Source organism: Haemaphysalis longicornis, unplaced genomic scaffold (assembly GCF_048455015.1).
Source record: "Haemaphysalis longicornis isolate Haplotype H1 unplaced genomic scaffold, Haemaphysalis longicornis Haplotype H1 scaffold_4, whole genome shotgun sequence".
NCBI lineage: Eukaryota > Metazoa > Arthropoda > Arachnida > Ixodida > Ixodidae > Haemaphysalis > Haemaphysalis longicornis.
Window position 1 is genome coordinate 4793185 of NW_027526361.1, and position 19108 is coordinate 4812292.

A 19108-nucleotide genomic window follows, 5' to 3' on the forward strand; every position below is an offset into this window, starting at 1 on the left:
TTCCACGATGTCAAGGGGAAAAATCTGTTTATTAACTTAGTTTGTACCGGTAGCCGGCCGACCATTCTATCAAATTTCGGAGAAGCGAAGCGGGATAATATTCGGCGAACAGGCTGCGCAACACAGTCCCATCGTGCAAGGGCGCTGTGAAGCACGGCAATAACGGGGGAAGGGGGTTTTAGCTTCCATAAAGCTTCTTGATCGATCAACGGCGTTTTCAGCGCTCAATTGCGTCACCATTGCGAAAGGCGTAGCCACGGCGCCCCAGGTTCCTTCCGCGGGAGAGCAAAATGAGATGGACGTGCGCGCGGCATATATCTGAAGCGGGAGATCCAAAAGAATGTATTTCTCGGTCAAGAGTTCTTATGCAATGACCATCGGAGAGCACACTACTTTTTTCTTTTCTGGACAAAAATGAGGTGCGCACGCATGATATGTAGATATTTAGAATTCTAGCAATGTCCCTTGACTTTGGGGCAAGGTGTCGTAACGTTGAACGAAAACCGAGAGCCAGGGAAAAAAAACGCTGTTTTTGAGGGAAAAAAACGAAACCGGAAAGTTATATTATATTCCGCTCCGGAGCAAAACTGAAAAATCGGCTTTACGGCTTTCGATTTCGCCAACTCATTACTGGGCCAGACGCCAGGCTAACCGATTTGTTACTCTGCTAAGCTTTCACACACCGACCACATGCCTTAAGGTCATGGAAACAAAACCGGTAATGAAGCCACCAAAATTAAAGACCCCCTGCAACCTTGCTTCCAGTTCTATTCAATCCACTTCCCTTCTTTATTTTTCCAGTAGTTCCTGAGTAAACCTTGCTGGCCTAAAAGCAGATGTAAACGGCTTGCCGTGGTCCGGAAAGCCACTACAAAGCAGTAGTTGCGGTGCAGTACAGAAAGACATAATAAAAATGCATATAACATCAGGGACAACCATAACTTCACAACACCACCTGATAGCAGTAGCTTCGGAAATGGTTTTCTTACACACCTATTGTAAAGAAAACTGAGTAACAACAACATAACTATATAAACACTGCTAACTGCTATTAAAAAAGACAACACACAAAAATGTATCAAGAGAATGCCACGCAGAATACCAAACATGCAAAAGGTCTTACCAGACCAAAAAATTCATGTCGTCAAGCACACCTGCTGACTTCCAATTATCTGGGTACAACTTAAATTCGGAACATACGAATAATGTGCCTTAGTAATTCGAACTACATTATCACGACTTGGTGCAGTGGTCTTTCGGTCTTTAATGGTCTGGTGAGAATTATAAATACGTCCTTTTTGTATTGCGAATAATTTTGGAGGGTCTGATTGGAACGGGTCACACCGCTGTGAACCTTTGCTTCATTGTTCCGGAGCCGAGGCCGAACAGAATCGTCCAACCCGGAGCAATACAAAAACCCTAACGAAATTAATAGGAACGCATAAAAAACAAAAGTTCATTTTCAAAGCACTTTATACAGTGTGGTCGCTCAATCGTACGTTGAGCACGCCATTGTAACAAAAATGTTCCTTCGTCTTCCGTTGGGAAAGCGGGCGGTCGCCATCTGGCTCAAACTGTTACAAGACTTAAAACAGTAGTTTTGGTTTAATGCTTACTGGAACTTTATTCCCTGAATTTCCGCAGCGCCGCTTCCTCGCTTCACACCGACCGCTACTCAGGCATACTCGAAATAGACTATTTATTTTATTGCTTCTTTGTAATATTATCTTGCCAACCTAAGGTAGAAGTCGAAATTACTGAGTGCCGCGACTCAATTACAACTTCTCTCATCACACTTGTGTAAAAATAACGGCATTCGGCATTTGAGGAGACAGCCGGGATGATTATTTTCCTGTCGTATATATTCCCACCCAAGGAATTTTTTTTATTACAAGAATACTATTTTTAGGCCTGAAGGCAGGCAGTTTTAAGGTACAGCAAATAGAAAAAAAAAATTGCAAACCATGAGCGAAAATTGGTAAAAGAAATCTAATTTTGATCCAGAAATAGACATCAAGTAAAAAAAATCGTCATTTTAATTAATAAAATCATCATTCTACCTGCCTCCGGCATCCTATCTGCTTTTGATTGACACTCCACAGCCTTGAGTAGCTGGCTTTTAGCTTGGCTGTGGCGAGCATCTCGACTTTGGGCAGTATTCTTCCTACTTGGAATACGTTGTTTCTTTAGGATTTTAACAACAGAGAAACACAACTATAGCAGAATCTACTCATCAACAGGCCCGAATCCACCACAAAGTTAGAGCTAAAGCAACGTTCAAAATAAAGCGGCAGCATAACGTTCTTGAGGACAGCAAAGTGTTTCTGGTTGATAGGGCATGCGTACTCGATTAAACATGAAGTCAGTATTCCGGAACACACATCTGCGGTGGTCCTATCTCAAGTGAAATGAAAAAGGCAGCTCCTTGAGCTACCTGACTTCTCTTTTGTCTCACCGAAATGCCAAGCTCTTCATCGCCAGTTATAAAGCCGTATAGGCCCACGAATTTTTTCGAATTCCTTGAGGAAGAAGCTTGTCCTGTGGCCTGCAACACGATATGTGCGGCAATTCGCGTGATTTTCCAAGTGCAAAAGGGAAATCTGAGACTCATTTGTCCTGACTTTTCCTAGAATTGCTTGACTTTACTGCGTGGTTGAGCCAGCCGAGCACGCGCTCGAACTTTTCAGCTAAACTACAAGTCAAGACATTTCCCCCATCTTCCCAACGCCTTCACAGCGGCGATAATGACCTGAGTTTGACTTCTCGAAATATTGATTTTTGCAAGTAATTTCGGCGCCAAACTCCCGCATCGAGATCCGTGTTCGGTTCTCGAACTCGCCTCAGGTATTTCGGAAACCGACCTTAATATTCCCGGGCAAGTTCCCCTGCCGTCGGCCGCTAACGATGTCGAAGATCCGGTATACGTTGCCGCGATATTGGCGCATGGATCGGCGCTATCCCCTGTGTTAGGGTATTTCATGAAAAAAAAAAAGGGAAGACAGAAAACTCCCGGAAAGCTTTCTGAGGGTTTCCGAGCCACTAGGGTTCAAAGAGCGCTGCTGCTGTCGTGCCAGGTGCACCGAACACTGAGATAGGAAGGTTCTTCACGGTATATAGGCAGGTCGCGGTTCTTACGTACGATGCAGTTGAAAGTGACTACCAAACACTCGCTGAAACTTCTGCGTCCACGTTCCTCGCAATCGTTCACTGTAGACAACGTGTACTCGTAACCTCAGTTTGTTCTATGGTTTTGTTACATCCACAGCAGCGGAAATGTTTCATAACCGCAGGTAAACGACGCCGGAACAGCAAAGCAGACTACGTTTCACTTATGCAGTGTGTGGAACCAATCGAAAAGTATCATTTCCCACTGGTATAGTGCAGCTTTGTCTGCGCATCCCAGTGCAAAGAAGAAGAGACACAAATGAGACTATAATTAGCAGCGGCCTTTCAGAACCCCTTGGGGATTGTATAGCACAGCTTCAATAAATTTGTAAAAGTAAGGAACGTGGACAAATGAGGCGTGAAGGTTGATTGTAGTGGTGCTATATAATTTTTCGCTAGAAGAATTATGAGAATACAGGCGCCGTGTCTAAAAGATTTCTTAATTATAAGCCCATTGACAGTCAAAACTTTACCGCAGTGATGAGTGAGAGAAGGAAACAAATTAATAAAACGAGAGGTGAGTGAGTTGTTTTAGGTAGATCGCACGCACGCACGCACGCACGCACGCACACGCACGCACACACACACACACGCACACGCACGCACATACACACACACACACACATACACACACACGCACACACACACACACACACACACACACACACACACACACTCACAGACAACCCGATCCGCGAACCAGGTCTCAACATTTTATCTGTGCCTCCCTGCAACTCATGGAGCATGTTAATTGGCCGCGTACGAATGTGAAATAAATAACCCTCAAAACGACTCATTCAGATCATTCAGTCCCGAAGAGTGTAGGATGATATCCACAGGCTGTTTTTAGACGCACATTATGAACACGGCTGCCCCCACTTATAACGTAGTCTGCAATGTTTGTAAGGATTAACCCTTTGGGGTTATCTGTACTCCGCAAGATTTCTTACAAGTTTTCGCAGTGTGTATATGTTTGTAGCAAGAGGATTTTCATATTGTGAACCTTCAAATCTGCTGTTTCTTCTTCGAGCACGCTGTTCAATCTCCGAGTCAGCCCTGTCACCCTGGCCACCCGCGTTTCCGTCCACCCTTGCAGCACGCGGGGTGGCCATCCTGGAGAACGCCGAGCTGACCACCATGGTGAGCGTCATCGTGGCGCTGATGCTGTTCACGGCGCTCTTCTGCCTCGTCCTTAGGCTCTTCAGCAAGTGAGTCGCTCTCTCCCTGCTCTGTCACACGCTGCAATGCCCGTGGTATGGATAGCCACGCTCTTGACGACCTGTTTCGCGTTTGTGGCAGTTTTTTAAACTGAACCCACTCAAACAGAGACTTCGGATAGAATATAATAGAACTTTATCATTGTCACAGAAGGGTGCATCACTAGAATATAGGCAATACAGAAGGGGGCCCAGAGTAACAATATGCAGTGGGACCCCCTGTGTTTGATACCATACACAGAAATAGCTTAATTGCAGGGGCTAGTAGCAACGACACCTAATTTTTATTACATAATTTATACAAAGAATAAACAATAACGAGACTACGCGTATATGGTGACGTTGAGATTCCAGGTATTAGCAATAAATAAGGAACATAATGAACAAATAAAACCCACAGCATCGAAAATAACACCGAGGAAGAAGTAAACAAAATAAAGCGTCCTACTTAGTAAGTGATCTGCTTTACACAATTATCAGTGCGGTCAATTCAGATGCGTACGTATAATTGATATAAATGCAATAGTGACATCTATAAAAAATCTATGCATGTCAAAATCTATGCGCGAAACATCACGCCGCGTAAATGATATCACAGCACGCTTCTCAGAGGAAAATATCAGACCAAAGCCTCTGAGACACTATCTCGTCTTCAAAAATGCCTTTTGGAGTGTGGCACGAGGGTTTCGACGGTTCCTGCCTGAAGCCCAGATACAGATGTCGTCTGCGTAGAATGAAATGTTGACATGTCTGAGCAGTGCTGTTGAGAGGCCTATGAGACACGTGATAAAAAGCGTGAGGCTCAAGACGCCGCCCCGAGGAACTCTTTGCGTGACGCGATGTTTGGCCGTTTCACCATCACTGGTGCCCATGTAGACGTAGCAGCCTTGTAAGTAGTCACACAGCCACTTGAACACGTGTCCTTGAAGTCCTGTGCATGACATCTCTCTTCGGATAGCTTGTTGTGTGACGATGTCGAATGGTACCTCGAAATCACAGATGACAGCCATAGTGATGTTTCTGCAGGTTCTTTTTGTAGAGCGGTATCTGACACCAAGGAAAAGATGTCGTCTACGCTGTTACGTCCTCTCCTGAACCCAGACATCTGCGATTTATAAATGTCTTCAGGTCCCAAAGAAGCCGTTACAGCATCATCTTCTCCATTACGTTACCAATACAACTTAATAGTGAAATTGGCCGGTAAGAGTCTATATCTGTTGCCGGTTTGCCTGATTTGTGAATCGCCTCGATCTGAACAATCTTCCAGCGGGCCTCTGCCAGTATTGCTTGTACAGGGAAGGCAACTTCTGCATAGCCTTGGGGCCAAAGGGGCGTAAAGCGAAATACGTTGTTCCATGAGACCAGGAGAGGAATACAAGTTGGGGTTTCTCAACGCCGTTGTAAGCTCTTCAATGGTGAAGGGTTCGTCCATCAGTATCGCGTTCGTCGTGGAGTTGCAGGACGCGGACACCTCGGACATTGCCATGTTGTTGGGCGAAGTGGTGATTTTAGTGCAGAATTCCTCTACAACGCTTACTTCACTAACGCCCTTCTGGGGAACCATGACTGCAGGCTTGGTGACGTTCTCAAGGGGCGAAACGTTGCTATATACGCGTGGGTGGTTTGCGTGGATACAGTTGAGACCAGAACTGACTCCAGTGCTGTCTAGCGAGTTTTCGGATGTTTTTGGACGTGTTCGTGCGCCCGTCTAGCAGCTCGAATATCATCCGGAGACGTCGTTTTTCGTGCTCGCCGCTCTGCTCTCTGGCGAAGTGCACGAAGTCGCTCGTACTCGATATCTATTGCTGGTGCGCCCCTCGGGGAGCAGACAGCGTCTTTCGGATGCAGCCCTCGGGTTCGAAACAGCGTCAGCAAACTTCTCGTGCGTGTTGAGTGGCACTGCTTTCCTACGGAAAACCTCTGACCTTCTCCCAAATTGGGCCATGCACCTTGAGTTTTTGTGGGCCTCCACGGATTCCCTTGATGACTGTATATGTGGGCAGATGGCCACTGCCAAATATTTTGACGTCAGGGAACCACGACGCAGTCGTCAGCAGGGAGGAAGATATCATCGTCGCATCCAAGGCACTCGATGTTTTTCCACAAATGTGGCGCTGCCCGTGTTTAAGATGTGCAATCGAGCGTTGCTAGCGACGTTTAGAAGGCGATTTTTCCGGGATGATGTGCTTCTGCTGCCACAAGCCGGGTGATGCATGCATTTAAGTCACCCGTCAATACATGAGGTGTTGGCATGTTGGCCAAAATAGAATGCAAACGCTTGGGGTCAAAGCACGCTCAATGAGGCATGTACCGTTGGTTACTCTGAATTGTACGTAATTGAGTTGCACCGTAGCCAGGGCGTGCTCGTTAGAAGAGTCCTGGGGTACACTGTGAACAACAAATGTAAGATCACTGAGAATCGCTAGCAGGACCCTGCTTCGGTCCATGTCGGTTGTGAATTCGAAAAGCGAATATCCAGAAATTCTAACCCTGTTGCGCAGGTTAGATTCCGAAATGGCGATTATCGGGAACCGGTGCTTGCTGACAAAATGCCGGAGTCCAGATAATCGTGAGCGTAGCCCACTGGCATTTCATCGAAGTACGGCCGCCTGATTCCGGATTTGTTGTAGCCGCATTGTCGTGCCGGTCCTCAATTCCAGCGCTGTATGAGGGGAGCAACGACATCGAGTAAGGTTAAGATCGCACGGACCACTGGAGGCGTAAAAGGAGCCAGGAAGGACCGCACAGCATCCAGCAGCACTTGCGGTGGAGAGCTTGAGGTATGAGTGGGCTGCTGTTTCTACTGGCTCGCTTGGGCTCGGCGATGACCCCTCCACGCCATCCGTGGCGGTGTTGAGGCCGGCGAAGCAGGATCTGAACTAGAGACAGATGATGTGATTGCGGATCCACTGGTGTCCGGTAGCTGAGATAGAAGTCGGAGATGTCACCAACTGTGGCCACCTCAGGTCTCTGATCCTGTTTCTTCACCTGGGCCTTCTTGGTGCCATGGTGCGTCGAACTTTGCTTGGAACGACGGCCACTTTTGCCGCCTTGTAATCAACTTTGTTTATATTTTGTAGCTGTATATGTTCTTGTCTTGTAGGAACGTCGGACAAGAGGCGTAAACAGCCTCATGCGTCTGTCGACAGTTTGAGCGTCGAAGTTCTCCCGCCTTGCAATCAGCACGATCATGATAACCTCCACACCGGGCGCAGCGGACTTTCCGGTTGCATGTTCCAGCAATGTTTCCGAACCGCTGGCATCGAGAACAATGTTCTGGGTTTTCAGTGTTCAGTGTAGTCGTACACTGTGTACCGAGTATAACCATAGATCACATGCTCAGTCTTTGTGTCGGTGTTGAAGACGATCAGACGACGCACAGGTTTCACTAACGTTCTGTGTAGTAGGTTCTCTCTTATTTCAGCGTCGGAAATCTCAACTGGCACCCCTCTGACACCAGCGGCGCAGTTTTCCGGACTCGGCTCATAGGCCTCAACACGGATGTCCATAATACTGGCGATTTTCAACAGACATGCTGTAGCGTCAACATATCTCGTGTCGACCGCCAGGAGACTCAGCCTATATAGTTCGGCCGCGGCTGTAACCCAGCATCAGGAGCTACGAGTTCAAAGGAGGCCTTCAGCGATAGTGGATTGAAGCGTGTGATCATCTTGGCGGGATCGTTGAATTTTAGAATCACAGTGAGGCCGTGTCTGGGCACGTATTGTCGTCCGTGGTTGACAGAGAACCTTCCGATCCTCGTCGGCGTCGCTTGCATTTTACGAGATAAAACAAGCTTACCATCCCTGTCAGGCCATTGCTTTGCTATTAGCGTATGAATAGAAAACGGTTACCAGAAGTGTCGGAGCAAGTTGACTCCGAGTAAGTCATAGGATCTTCTTGGGTAGCGTCATGACTAACACCCCTTAGGCTGTGTCTGCAACCCGTTGGGTATACAGTCTGTGCGCCTACCGGTAGTATGGGGGGGGCAGCCCGTTGCGAGAACAGCCATGGGCGAAAAGCTCACCGCACCAGGGTTAGTTACAGGAGGCATGACGGGAGGCGACACAGGCGGCGAAAAACCTGCTGGCGGCTGCAGAGAGTATCCAGCTGGGGCCGCAGGTGTTGCCGGTAGGGGGCCAGGAGTAGTCACAGGAGGCATGACGTGAAGTGATACAGGTAGCAAAGGTGGCGACAAGCCTGCTGGCGGCTGCGAAGGGCATCCAACGGGCTTCGGCCGTATGGCCGGCAGGCCTCACCCATCAGGTACGGTCTCATGTGGCACGCAGACAAGTGACCCAGGTGGCGGACCTGCCAGCCCCGGAGCGCTGGCGGTTAGCATAACCGGTGAAGAGCACTTTCTTTCCGGATAAATGCAATCGCTGTTGAAACTGAGAAAATAACACGGAGAGCAGCGCAGTGGGCGAAGCACCACTGGCGATGTGGGCGAAGGACCCTGGCGCTCGAAAGGGGTCAGGAAAGAGAAGAAGCCACCACCCTCCCCCCCAAATTTTTTTGTTGGACGGAAGGGGGAATTAACGAGTCCCCTATTCTGTCCGTCATAAATAGTGACTGCCAATAATTATACCAGAATAAAACATTGAACCGGTTGATGCAGGTTTATGATATCATAACGAAGACGCCTCGATGGAAAGGGAGGGCACAGGACAAGCGATGACCACCGACTGCATTTTTTGAGACGGAGAAAACAACGAAATGGCGCTTGCACATTGCACAATTTTGAACACATCCAACTTGAGCTCAGTTAGTTCAAATAGCATAAGAAAATGCCCCCCCCCCCCCCTCCAATCGGTAAGAAAGCAATCCTGTTATTTTTTAATTATTTAGCCTAGCCGTCGTAAATACACTAAAAGTTCTAAACATGTACTTATGAAAATCGGTCTTGTCATACTGCTGTAAAAGCGAGATTTCTCCTTAAAAAAAGAAAAACCTTGGACTTTATATCACACTCTGTGAGTGCAGTTACTTTAACACGAAATTCCATTATAAGAGGTAGGTTTGCGCGAGTTGGTATTCGAATACTGTACGCTTACTTCGCAAAAAGATGATAACAACAGAAGAGAGCACTTCGTGTCGTGTGTTCTCTTCTGTTTTCGTCGTCTATTTGCGCAAGTGGTCGTACAAAATTAGAATTAGGTCTGACGTGCTGCTGCTTCAGTAATTCACTTAGTTTTGCCGAGCACTCCTTGATACCGTTCTTCTTGGTATTATGTTTCTCTACTGTAAAAAACTGGGCAAGTTGGAATACGTTCACTGCACATCGCTTGCAAGGGCAGCGGACAAAAAAAAAGCGCGAGTTTCTGGAGCGCGCGTGTCATCATTCGTGCTGCTTGTTGTTCCTGGTCCTTGCAATTGCTGATGAGCACAAAGGATGAATGCCCTCCCACGGTGTTCACGTCCCTCCTAAGCAGCCTGAAAAACCGTGTGACATTATTCTCGGGGTAAGAGTAGTAATGCTACCTCCGTGGGCTCCCCCAAATATATACGCTTTAGGGAACTAGCTGGCCGTCATACGTAGAGACAATTCCGTATTTGCATAATTACGCATGCGGAAGAACTGGAGTGTACCGAGAGTCTCCTGTATTTCTATGAAGAGTATTTGCATTACTTTTGTCTGGAACGCGGCGTTGTCACCGCGTGCTCTTATCGTGAAATTCCAGCTGACAACGCCTTTATGCGCGGTATAATGAAGCAAAAAAAATTTCCTCGCACTTCCCCGAGGGGGAGAGTGTGTAAGTGCGAATGCACGGTTGTTGATTGCGCGATTACGCTGGATATCGTGATCTTGGAGTGGAGAGGAGGCGCCCAACACCCGCAGTCACTGAGCGGAGAGAGGAGGAGGAGAGTAGCGCCCGCCGTTACGGCGAGGGCTACACGAGCGCCCTCACGCGTCGGAATGCGGAGCGCCCGCTACGCGAGCGAGAGCTCTCCCGCCCGAAGTGGAGAGGAGGCGCCCAACACCCGCAGTCACTGAGCGGAGAGAGGAGGAGGAGAGTAGCGCGCGCCCATCTCCCCCCGTTGCTAGGGAAGACGAGGAGGAAGACGAGGAGTGCGCGCACCCGCAGCTGTTGCTATGCGGATGACGGCGGCGGGCGATTCAGGCTCGCTTAAGAAGTGCATTCGCACTTAAAAGTGCCGCGTTAGCTTATAGGTTCTCCATTAGGGCACCTACTGCCTGCTATAGAAGATTTCCGCTTAAATAGTTCACATGTAGTTCGCTTTGCATAAAGCGAGGCAACTGCCTGTTAGATCACTGTTCCATCATCCCCTATTTCATCATACTTAATCTTGCTTTATTAGATGCGAAGCATCTCATGCTCGGGGCTGTGTCCCTCCCACCCTCGTTGTCGTTGTCGTTGTCCGCCGTCCGCACTCTACTGCGCATGCGCGTCTCTGCAGCCCCGTCAGCGTTTGGGCTGACGTCAGCTTAGTCCACTATAAAAAAGAAATAGTTAGGCAGCGCCCGGTTTCGATCGCTCTACGTGGCGCTCTTCCCACTGCATTACAAACCGAGACGGGAGCATGTGCTACGAACGCGCCTTATGTCCTTCACTCATTCAAACTACGTCAAGGAGCTACTGATGCAACGAAGACACGCGAAGCTGAACGTCAACGGAAACGACGAACTGAAAACTAATGGGAACTTCAGTCGACCCCATGGCTGCTTCGCATACTACTCAGGGTTCCCCTACGAGAAGATGGTGTAATTTTTTTTATTACTTTATCCTTCTTAATTTTGCTGTTGAGCGCCCTAATATTCATTAACTTTTGTAACACCCTACCAAATTCTGTTGCGGAGCCTTTAAGGTGTTATAAATAAACGTATAAACAAACAAATCATGTCTACAAACATACTGAGTGGCGCAAATACACAATACACAAGAAAGAAGACACGGACAGGCGCCTGTCCGTGTCTTCTTTTTTGTGTATTGTGTATTTGCGCCACTCAGTATGTTTGTAGACCTCAACCAACATGCCCAGCAACACGTTCTCTTGAAACAAATCATGTACTATTAGTTTTATGAAAGCCAATTGCGTACAATGCTATGTTTGTTTCTTTTTCCGGTAAAAATGACTTGTTTACAATTTAATTGAACTAACCCCCGTATTCGTGCGAATTAGTTTTTTTTACTAAGCCCACTGCGTGGCCTAGGTCGTGTACACCTCCCGGATAAGCATTCTATTTCACTCAATTTCGGCATTATTTCCTCTGGCGTTATTTTAACAGCGGGATTGTTTAAGCTCTTAGTTGCGCCGTCAATGAACAGAAAAAAATACCAAGAAAATTCCCAGCACACGTACCCACGTGGGGGATGGGCCGGAAATTGGGCACAAGGAAGACGCTACACAAAACTGTAAATTAGAAACTTTAGCATTTGAATGAAGAAAGAGCAAATGGGCGGAAGCAAAAATTGGTAAGAAATTCGTAATTAAAGGTTCGAACAAAAGGATGAACTTTTTGAACAAGAAAAGAATAAAAGCCAACAGGGCAGGCACCTACTATGGGCGCCTAGTCTCAGATACGTATCCACCCTTGCACGTGGGATTGTGCCACGTGAGGGGCTCGCAAAAAGAAAATAAAAAAATACCGAGCACATGTGCTGGTTAGCATTCGAGCAAACAGAGTCGCCGAGAAGACGGCTATCGTCTGCTCCTGACGTCATTCGTCCGCGTTGCTAGGGGCGACCACCTGCGCTCATAAAATTCGAAGCCGCCGCGGCGGCAGCGACAGAGCGGTCTCCGACTCTGTGCCGCGCACATGGGGGATGGGGCGACCAAAAAAGATCCGGACGCCCGAAGACGAGGAGGCTTATCAGGAAGCGCACTGCGCTGCCAGGCGAGAATGCAATCGTCCATAAGTACAAGAAGAGGTGCAGGTCTTCAACGGTGAGGGAGCGCTCGACGAAGACTTTGCTGCGGTGGATGGAGTATACGAAGACAAAAGGGGCACTGCACAAATAAAGCACCTCTATACTTTACTTTGCGTTTTATTTCGTCTTCTGCAAACGAGCGCCCTGTATAAATATACACAGGGTAAATTACACTGAGTGACTTGTATAGCGCTTCTCTCGAGTTTAGCTCAGTGAGACAACATCACTGTGAGACGACTCTGCTGTGACATCAGCCTTGCGTCGTTGTACAAGCTGTGTTTGATATTTTGACCAGATGTCCTGCTTTTATAATAATATTGACCGTAGTGAGGGATATTCCCAATTTTTTCTCGAAAGTGCTTCTAAGGGAGTTGTTTTAGAATGTCAAGTTTAGTTGCTTCAAGGCAAGTATCTAGAGCATGTGTATCTAAACGAAGGCCCCATTCTTGATGACATATCTTACAAAGGTTGAGACGTTGACACTGCAAAATTAATCACGGGCTTTCATGGGGACAAAAGATTTCAGGAATCCTCTGTATATTTGAGAAATTCTTGTTTGAAGCAAAAACTGACTGCATTCCAAGCTACGCCACTCGTGTGTGTGATTGCATAATGTCTAGCAACGCTAGGCTCTCAGTGCTCGTAGTATTGGCGAGATAAAAAAAAGGAAGACTTAGGAAAAATATACACAGAAATCTCCTAAAATATAAAAAGAACCGCTTTTCCCCCATTGTATTCGGAAATAGGGTACGTCAGCGCCCCTTTTTCACGCTAGAACAAACTTGTGCATTTTCAATAAGGCGTGCTCAAATCACCGAGAGCCACCCGTCCATTGACAAGGAAACGCACTCGAAAGTCGGCTTCTTTCCCGCTCTTTCCAGCATGCGCCGGTGTTGTTATTTACTCTTTGTACCTCCACCCCTTTTTCCTTTCTTTCCTTTTGAAGCGCGCCTCTTTCAGGCGGCTTTCAGACCGGAAGGTTTCGTAGGGCCGTGTATCGAGAGCGGCCACTGAACCGCGCCTACCCACCCGCGTTGCCTTTTTTCTGCAGGAACCCGGGGACAAATGGCAGAAGCGAGCACGATCCCTTCCTTCGACCTGAGAGGCGCTTCCGCCGCCGTCGCACGTATGCCGGGTGCAAACGCGCTGTCATTTCAATGCAGACGTCTCCCCGGATCACGCAATCGAAAGCTCCGGATCACACGATCGCTCATCTTCGGTTTTCGCTACCATGTACGCCGGCTACTCGCGCTGCAGTAAATGGCAGGGCGAAGCTTCGCGTCTGGGATGTACTTTGATGCGCCAAGATGATATAAAAGGGAGAGTGATGGAGTGGCCAAGGATGTGCGCGTGTGTAAGCTTCGGGTGTGGCTTTTTGTGGGCAAGGGCGGATCTGCAATGGGAAACATTTATTTGTGTGATGGTGGGGGAGTTACGAAAGTCGAGACGTGAGTAAGTGATGACGAAATGTGAGAAAAGATAAATAATGTAGAAAAGAAAAAAAAAACACACTTGCAGAAGGAAAAAACCTGTCGACCTCACGCTAGACCGGAAATGTATATTAATGATGACGACACTAAATGACCATCATTTTTGTTGTCACAGTAATGCGAAGAGCATCTCGAATAAAGCATTATAAGCGGCTAGTGAAGGCAATTGCACACGTTGGCAAGGTTTTCTAACTAGAACAAGCTTCAAGAGCTGGAGCACAAAATAAAAACCACAGCTGAAAGTTTATTTAAAAAAATGGCCACCGCATACACTCCTCTCTGAATCAACTGAGCAGCCGCAACATGGTGACAAAAAAAAAGGCAAACCAGGAACATCCTTTAAGTACACAAAAGCTCCTCAAAATAGTTTCCATTAAAGCTGTCTCACTGTCAATTAGCGAATCAGTTGGGCTACTGAAAACGTGTTCCGAAGCTAAGCTAATATGACAGGCCCCTGACACCTCCGGCGTACCTTTAAAGGAGCCATGAAGAGAAAATACAACTCCCTTTAATTTGAAAGAACTACGATTCAGTATCTCACTCAGCTCCATTACAGCCACAAAAGATGTTTTTTTAACGAAAAAAAAAAAAAGCAGGAAGCATTTAAAAACTTTCAAATTTTTCGCCACAGTGACGTGTTATGAGCAAGAATGACGTCATACGGGCCAACAGTAAAACAATTTTCAGTGCGTTAACTGCACGTTAGCATTCAAGTGATGCAGTCAAATGGATCTAGAGGCCCCTTATACAGACGTCCAGTCATGTGTCGTCGCGACAGGTCAGTTAGGCGGCCGCCAATCGCACAAACAAGGTTCCGTGACGTCATAGAAAAGTTGCGGGAAATTGGCTAGGGGGTCGCGACTGCTTCACCCGTTTTCTTTAATATCTTCGTTATTTGTTCGAAGATTGCGATGATATTGGTATCATTGTTATCGGGACTAAGCAGTCTTTCTAATAAACCCAACTTGTATTTTGTCTCTATGGCTCCTTTAAGACCATGCCGGCGCTAAGCGATACAAGGGGAGCAGGGAAGCATTCGATGAGCGGCAAGATGGGAAAAGCTAAAATCATTTCACAGCCTGGCCTTACATTTCCGTATACTGGTGTCTGTGGACGGTGGTCGGGAACGTATTCTAAGTTTACTTTATAACGTCTGGGGGCATTTTATGAAACGCGAGTGTGGCTCTGAGGACGCGAGCACATGATCTACGAGGTTTTGTTGGTTGCATGTCAACTCACGGACGTATTTCTAATCCGGGCCAAGACATCGTTAACCGCTCTGTGGAGTCGCCCTCATACCATCATTTTTGTGTTTCGTTTGTACACAATGGAGCTTCTTTATATGATCAGCGGGCTTCAACCATCTTCGTAGTTGCCAGTTTTTCAAGAAACACCCAATCACGAAGAAACTGACAGTTTCATCACCAGTAGCCTTAACGCTACAAGGATCACGTTTCTTAAGATGCGATGGTGCTGCAAGGTCCTAGCGATGAAGCTGTAAGGAGACAGGGTCTTTCGGCAGCGCGTATAAATCTGCACAGGATTATTTAACACGAACGTTTACTTTTTCTCGAAATGGCAAATTAACGAGACTTGGTTTTCCAGTCGCTCCAAGTAAAGGCTGGGGAGCTCACCCACGCCTAGGGAATGAGATGAAAGGCAAAGAAAAGAGAGGTGGGAGTAAATAAGAAGCAAGCCATTTGGCTAAGGCACTTACAAAGCGGACAAGGGCGGCGGAGGAAGGGGCTCACGCGCCGCTTCGATCGTCGCAAGAGCGAGCCTTATCGGCGAGCCCCAGGAAGCGGCGTGCATGCCGCGTGCGCGGTCGAGGGTTTCGATTCCGCCTGGCCGAAGCACAATTGCCTTTCCGACCATGCATACTGAGCGAGGACGGTCGAGACGGTTGCTGATCTGGCCCGTCCGTATTTCTAGCGACCGTTTGCCCCTCGCGGTGTAGCGCACGCTTACGGTCCAAGGAGCCCGAAAAAAACTGCAGTCGTTGTCTGTCGTTCGGGCGTGCTCGCAGAGCCTTTGGGTCGTGGTCGGGCCTGAGGCTGGCGGCGTGTCGCCGTGCCGGCTTGTCTGTCGGCATTTCTAAGCAGAACTGGCAACGACGTCCGCGGCACTAGGCCTTGCCAAAGATCAACTTGAAGAGGCCCAAAGAACTGTCTTTATTTCCATGTCCGTCTATTTGATGCCATTGGTACGCTGGGCGGCTCACACCTGCCAGGGAGCTCGTTTCAAAAGTAGGAGGCATTAGTAAATACATAAATAAATAATAAATTACACGAATAAGTGCATCCTCAGTTCCGGCGCTGCGATCACGATAAGTATTCCTTAGTTATTACCCGGCTCAGTGGCTAAGGAGTTGTGCTGCTGAGCACGACGTCGTGGGTTCGATTCCCGGCCATGGCGGCCGCTTTTCTGATGGAGGCGAAAAGCAAAAACGCCTGTGTGTACGAGATTTTGGCGCACGTTAAAGGTCCCCAGGTGGTCAAAATTAATCCGGAGCCCTCCACTACGGCGCGCCTCATCGCCCGAGTTGCGTCGGCGCGCTAAACCCTACAATCAATCAATCAATCAATCAATCAATCAATCAATTTCTTGGTTATTAAGAGCTAAGCTTTTTAGCAAATCGTAATTTTTTGTATCCGCAGTTAAAAATTCCAAGAAATTGCCGAGCGCGCACACGTGAGCTCGTGCCTCACGGCGACCGCCCAGCAGTTAAAACTTTGGCGCACATTTCTCAGGTCAAGCATACCCACTTAGAGATCCTGCCCAAGACTGCCAAAAAAAGCACCCCAGCGTAATCGTGGCAACGCTTTCACTATCGCAATCGCACTGCTCCCGTGACTAGTCACGCCAAACATACCCACGTAGAGAGATTGGCCAAGATTGGCAAAAAAAAAAAATCAAGCGTAATCGTGTCAACACTTTCGCTATCGCAATCACACTGCTCGCGTCACTCGATGGCTCCGCTCACGATATAGGGCTGTGCGTTCGTCATTCGCATGCGTCTTAGAAGTGCGTCGGCTCAGGCGCAGGGATGGGTCGCCCACTGGTCGCCCGCACGTCCAGTGAGGAGGCCGCTCACCTCGAGGTTTGTCGCGCTCGAAATAGAGATCGGAAACGAGTCGAGAGAGCGAACACGGACCGCGGGGTCACAGAAAGTGCTGCGAAGAGGCGACGGCGGGCCCAAAACACCGAATTCGTTCAGCGCAACCGGGCGAAGGGGCGTGAGCGGTACCGGCAACGTCCAGCCGATACCGCTCGTCGGCAGCGAGAACCTCCGTCGGTAACGGGAGCCGACGCTCGGTTCAACCGTGGCTGGTGAAACGGGCTAATGCAACCACAATGTTTAATGACCAACGATTATGACACAAAGATGAAGGAAGCTAACACTTATACGAAGGTCACTGCAGCAAGGAACAAGCAAATCGGCTGCAATCGTAGACGTCGTGATGGTCATGAAGGTTGCGCACAGCCTCGCTACCTTCAAGTATTACGCGTTCATGTGAGCTTCCTTCATTTTTTTTTACGAGGATAACGTTCGTTCCGTTAGGGACAGCTTCTTGAGTTGTTTCGTCAATTTACCCTATCCGCTTCGTATTAATTTTCAACAATTCAGGTTGACCAGAGCTGCTTGGAATCAGCTTGTCTGAGGAGTAGCGTGAGATGCTAAACTTGTGCTTACCCTACATATGCGTCAGAGTCATCACTTACCAATGACATAATTACGAAATTAGTAGAAATTTAAGTGTGTTTTTTTATTTCCTCCTCCCCGGTTTAAACGCTTTGCAATATTCGCCACTAGCCCCATGAACCACGAAAGAAAGCCAACTTTCCTGTAAACTAAGAAAAACAGCGCAAACGACGGGACGAAGAAAGGTAAGACTGAACACAGGCGCTGTTCACAGCGCCTGTGTTCAGTCTTACCTTTCTTCGTCCCGTCGTTTGCGCTGTTTTTCTTAGTTTAAACAATGTACCAACTGGCCCGTCAGCATACCCTTCTGGAATTTATTTCCTGTAAGTTCACGGCAAGAGGGGCGTGAAGCTTCGCGTACAGAAGAAACGGCGGGGACATGCCAGGAATGAACGCGCTGTGCGGGGCATTGGAGATATGGGATGAATGCGTGTGACGGTATAGGTGGAACAGAAGGTAACACGCAAACAGCATAAGGCTGCCCGAGGTAGCATGTTTTATTTGTGGGACACGAAAGTTAAAAAGTCAGTCTCCAGTCTCACATCGGAGTTGCCCCTATGTAGCATTGGTTCACCTGATGTCGGTAAGGGCGTTTTCTTATTAATTCTTCCACGGTCGAACAGCCCTTCCTTCCTCTATATGTCAGAATCACGCACGAATAGAGTGGCCCGCGGGAATAACGTGTTGTTGTAATTCAGATCAAATTGAATCAACGCGCCACAAGTGAGGTACATACGGTCGTGAGTGTATCACTGCCGGCATCCGATATAAAGCTGAACTCGTTCGGCGGTCATATCACGTCAAATGAACTGATTAACGCCTACCTTTCATGGCAAGTCGTGTAATTGCCAGGTATCTCCATTCTGCCGCGTCGCAATGCGTCGCAACCTATCAGGGCCTTAACATGCGCGTCTGAAAGTACATAGTTTATCGCTTTAGAATATGACGCAGGCCTGGGTCCAAGCAAAACAAATGTACGTCCGCCCGTGTACCTGCGAGCGAGCGTCCTGACGTGCTGCCACCCGTCACCATTCTGATTTTCTCGTCACTAACTACGGGATGACTAAGCGGGAGGAGGGGTGGATGTGACTCGTCGTGGGGCAAAGTGGAATGAGGCATCGACATCCCTCTTTGGGGAGGGGGACCTTGACCCCTCTCCTGACACGATACAGTGGGATGTCTCGCATATACACCCACCGCCTGTCATTGTACTTTATTGTATCATCATCGTCGTCGTCGTCACTATCAACGTCATCACGTCTGCGAGATAAAGGCCCCTACCGTGTTCCTCCAAACTTAAGATCACTGCCGAAAGATCAGATGACATGGGAGATACATCATCTGCACCTCTAAGCAACACAACAGCGACACAGCGTCGAACTGCAATGGCTTCCTGCTCACTGCGGAGTCGCCGGAAATGTTGCAGCTGATACTGCAGCCTCTTCGGCCCACAGCCTCTGTGTTCCACCGCTGCCCGTTCCTTTTACAAGAAAGGATGCGGCAACCCTCGCTCATTCCATTGCCTGGAGATCACAGCGGTGCATTTGGACCGACAAGAATCGTCAGTACACGCCTCTGCATACCATTGACCCTAAATGCAGCTTCAAGATGCCTCCTGGGCTCAGCAAGCGTGAGGAAGCG

General features: G+C 48.1%; 1 protein-coding gene across 1 annotated transcript in view; it reads left to right on the forward strand.

The window, feature by feature from the left end:
- The window catches only part of LOC144178145 (uncharacterized), a 317073-nt gene that overhangs the window by 241177 nt on the left and 56788 nt on the right, over positions 1-19108 (forward strand). Inside the window, exon 5 of the mRNA XM_077705716.1 lies at positions 4262-4373. Coding sequence (XP_077561842.1) covers positions 4262-4373 — 112 coding nt within the window. The remainder of the gene's footprint in view (positions 1-4261; positions 4374-19108) is intronic.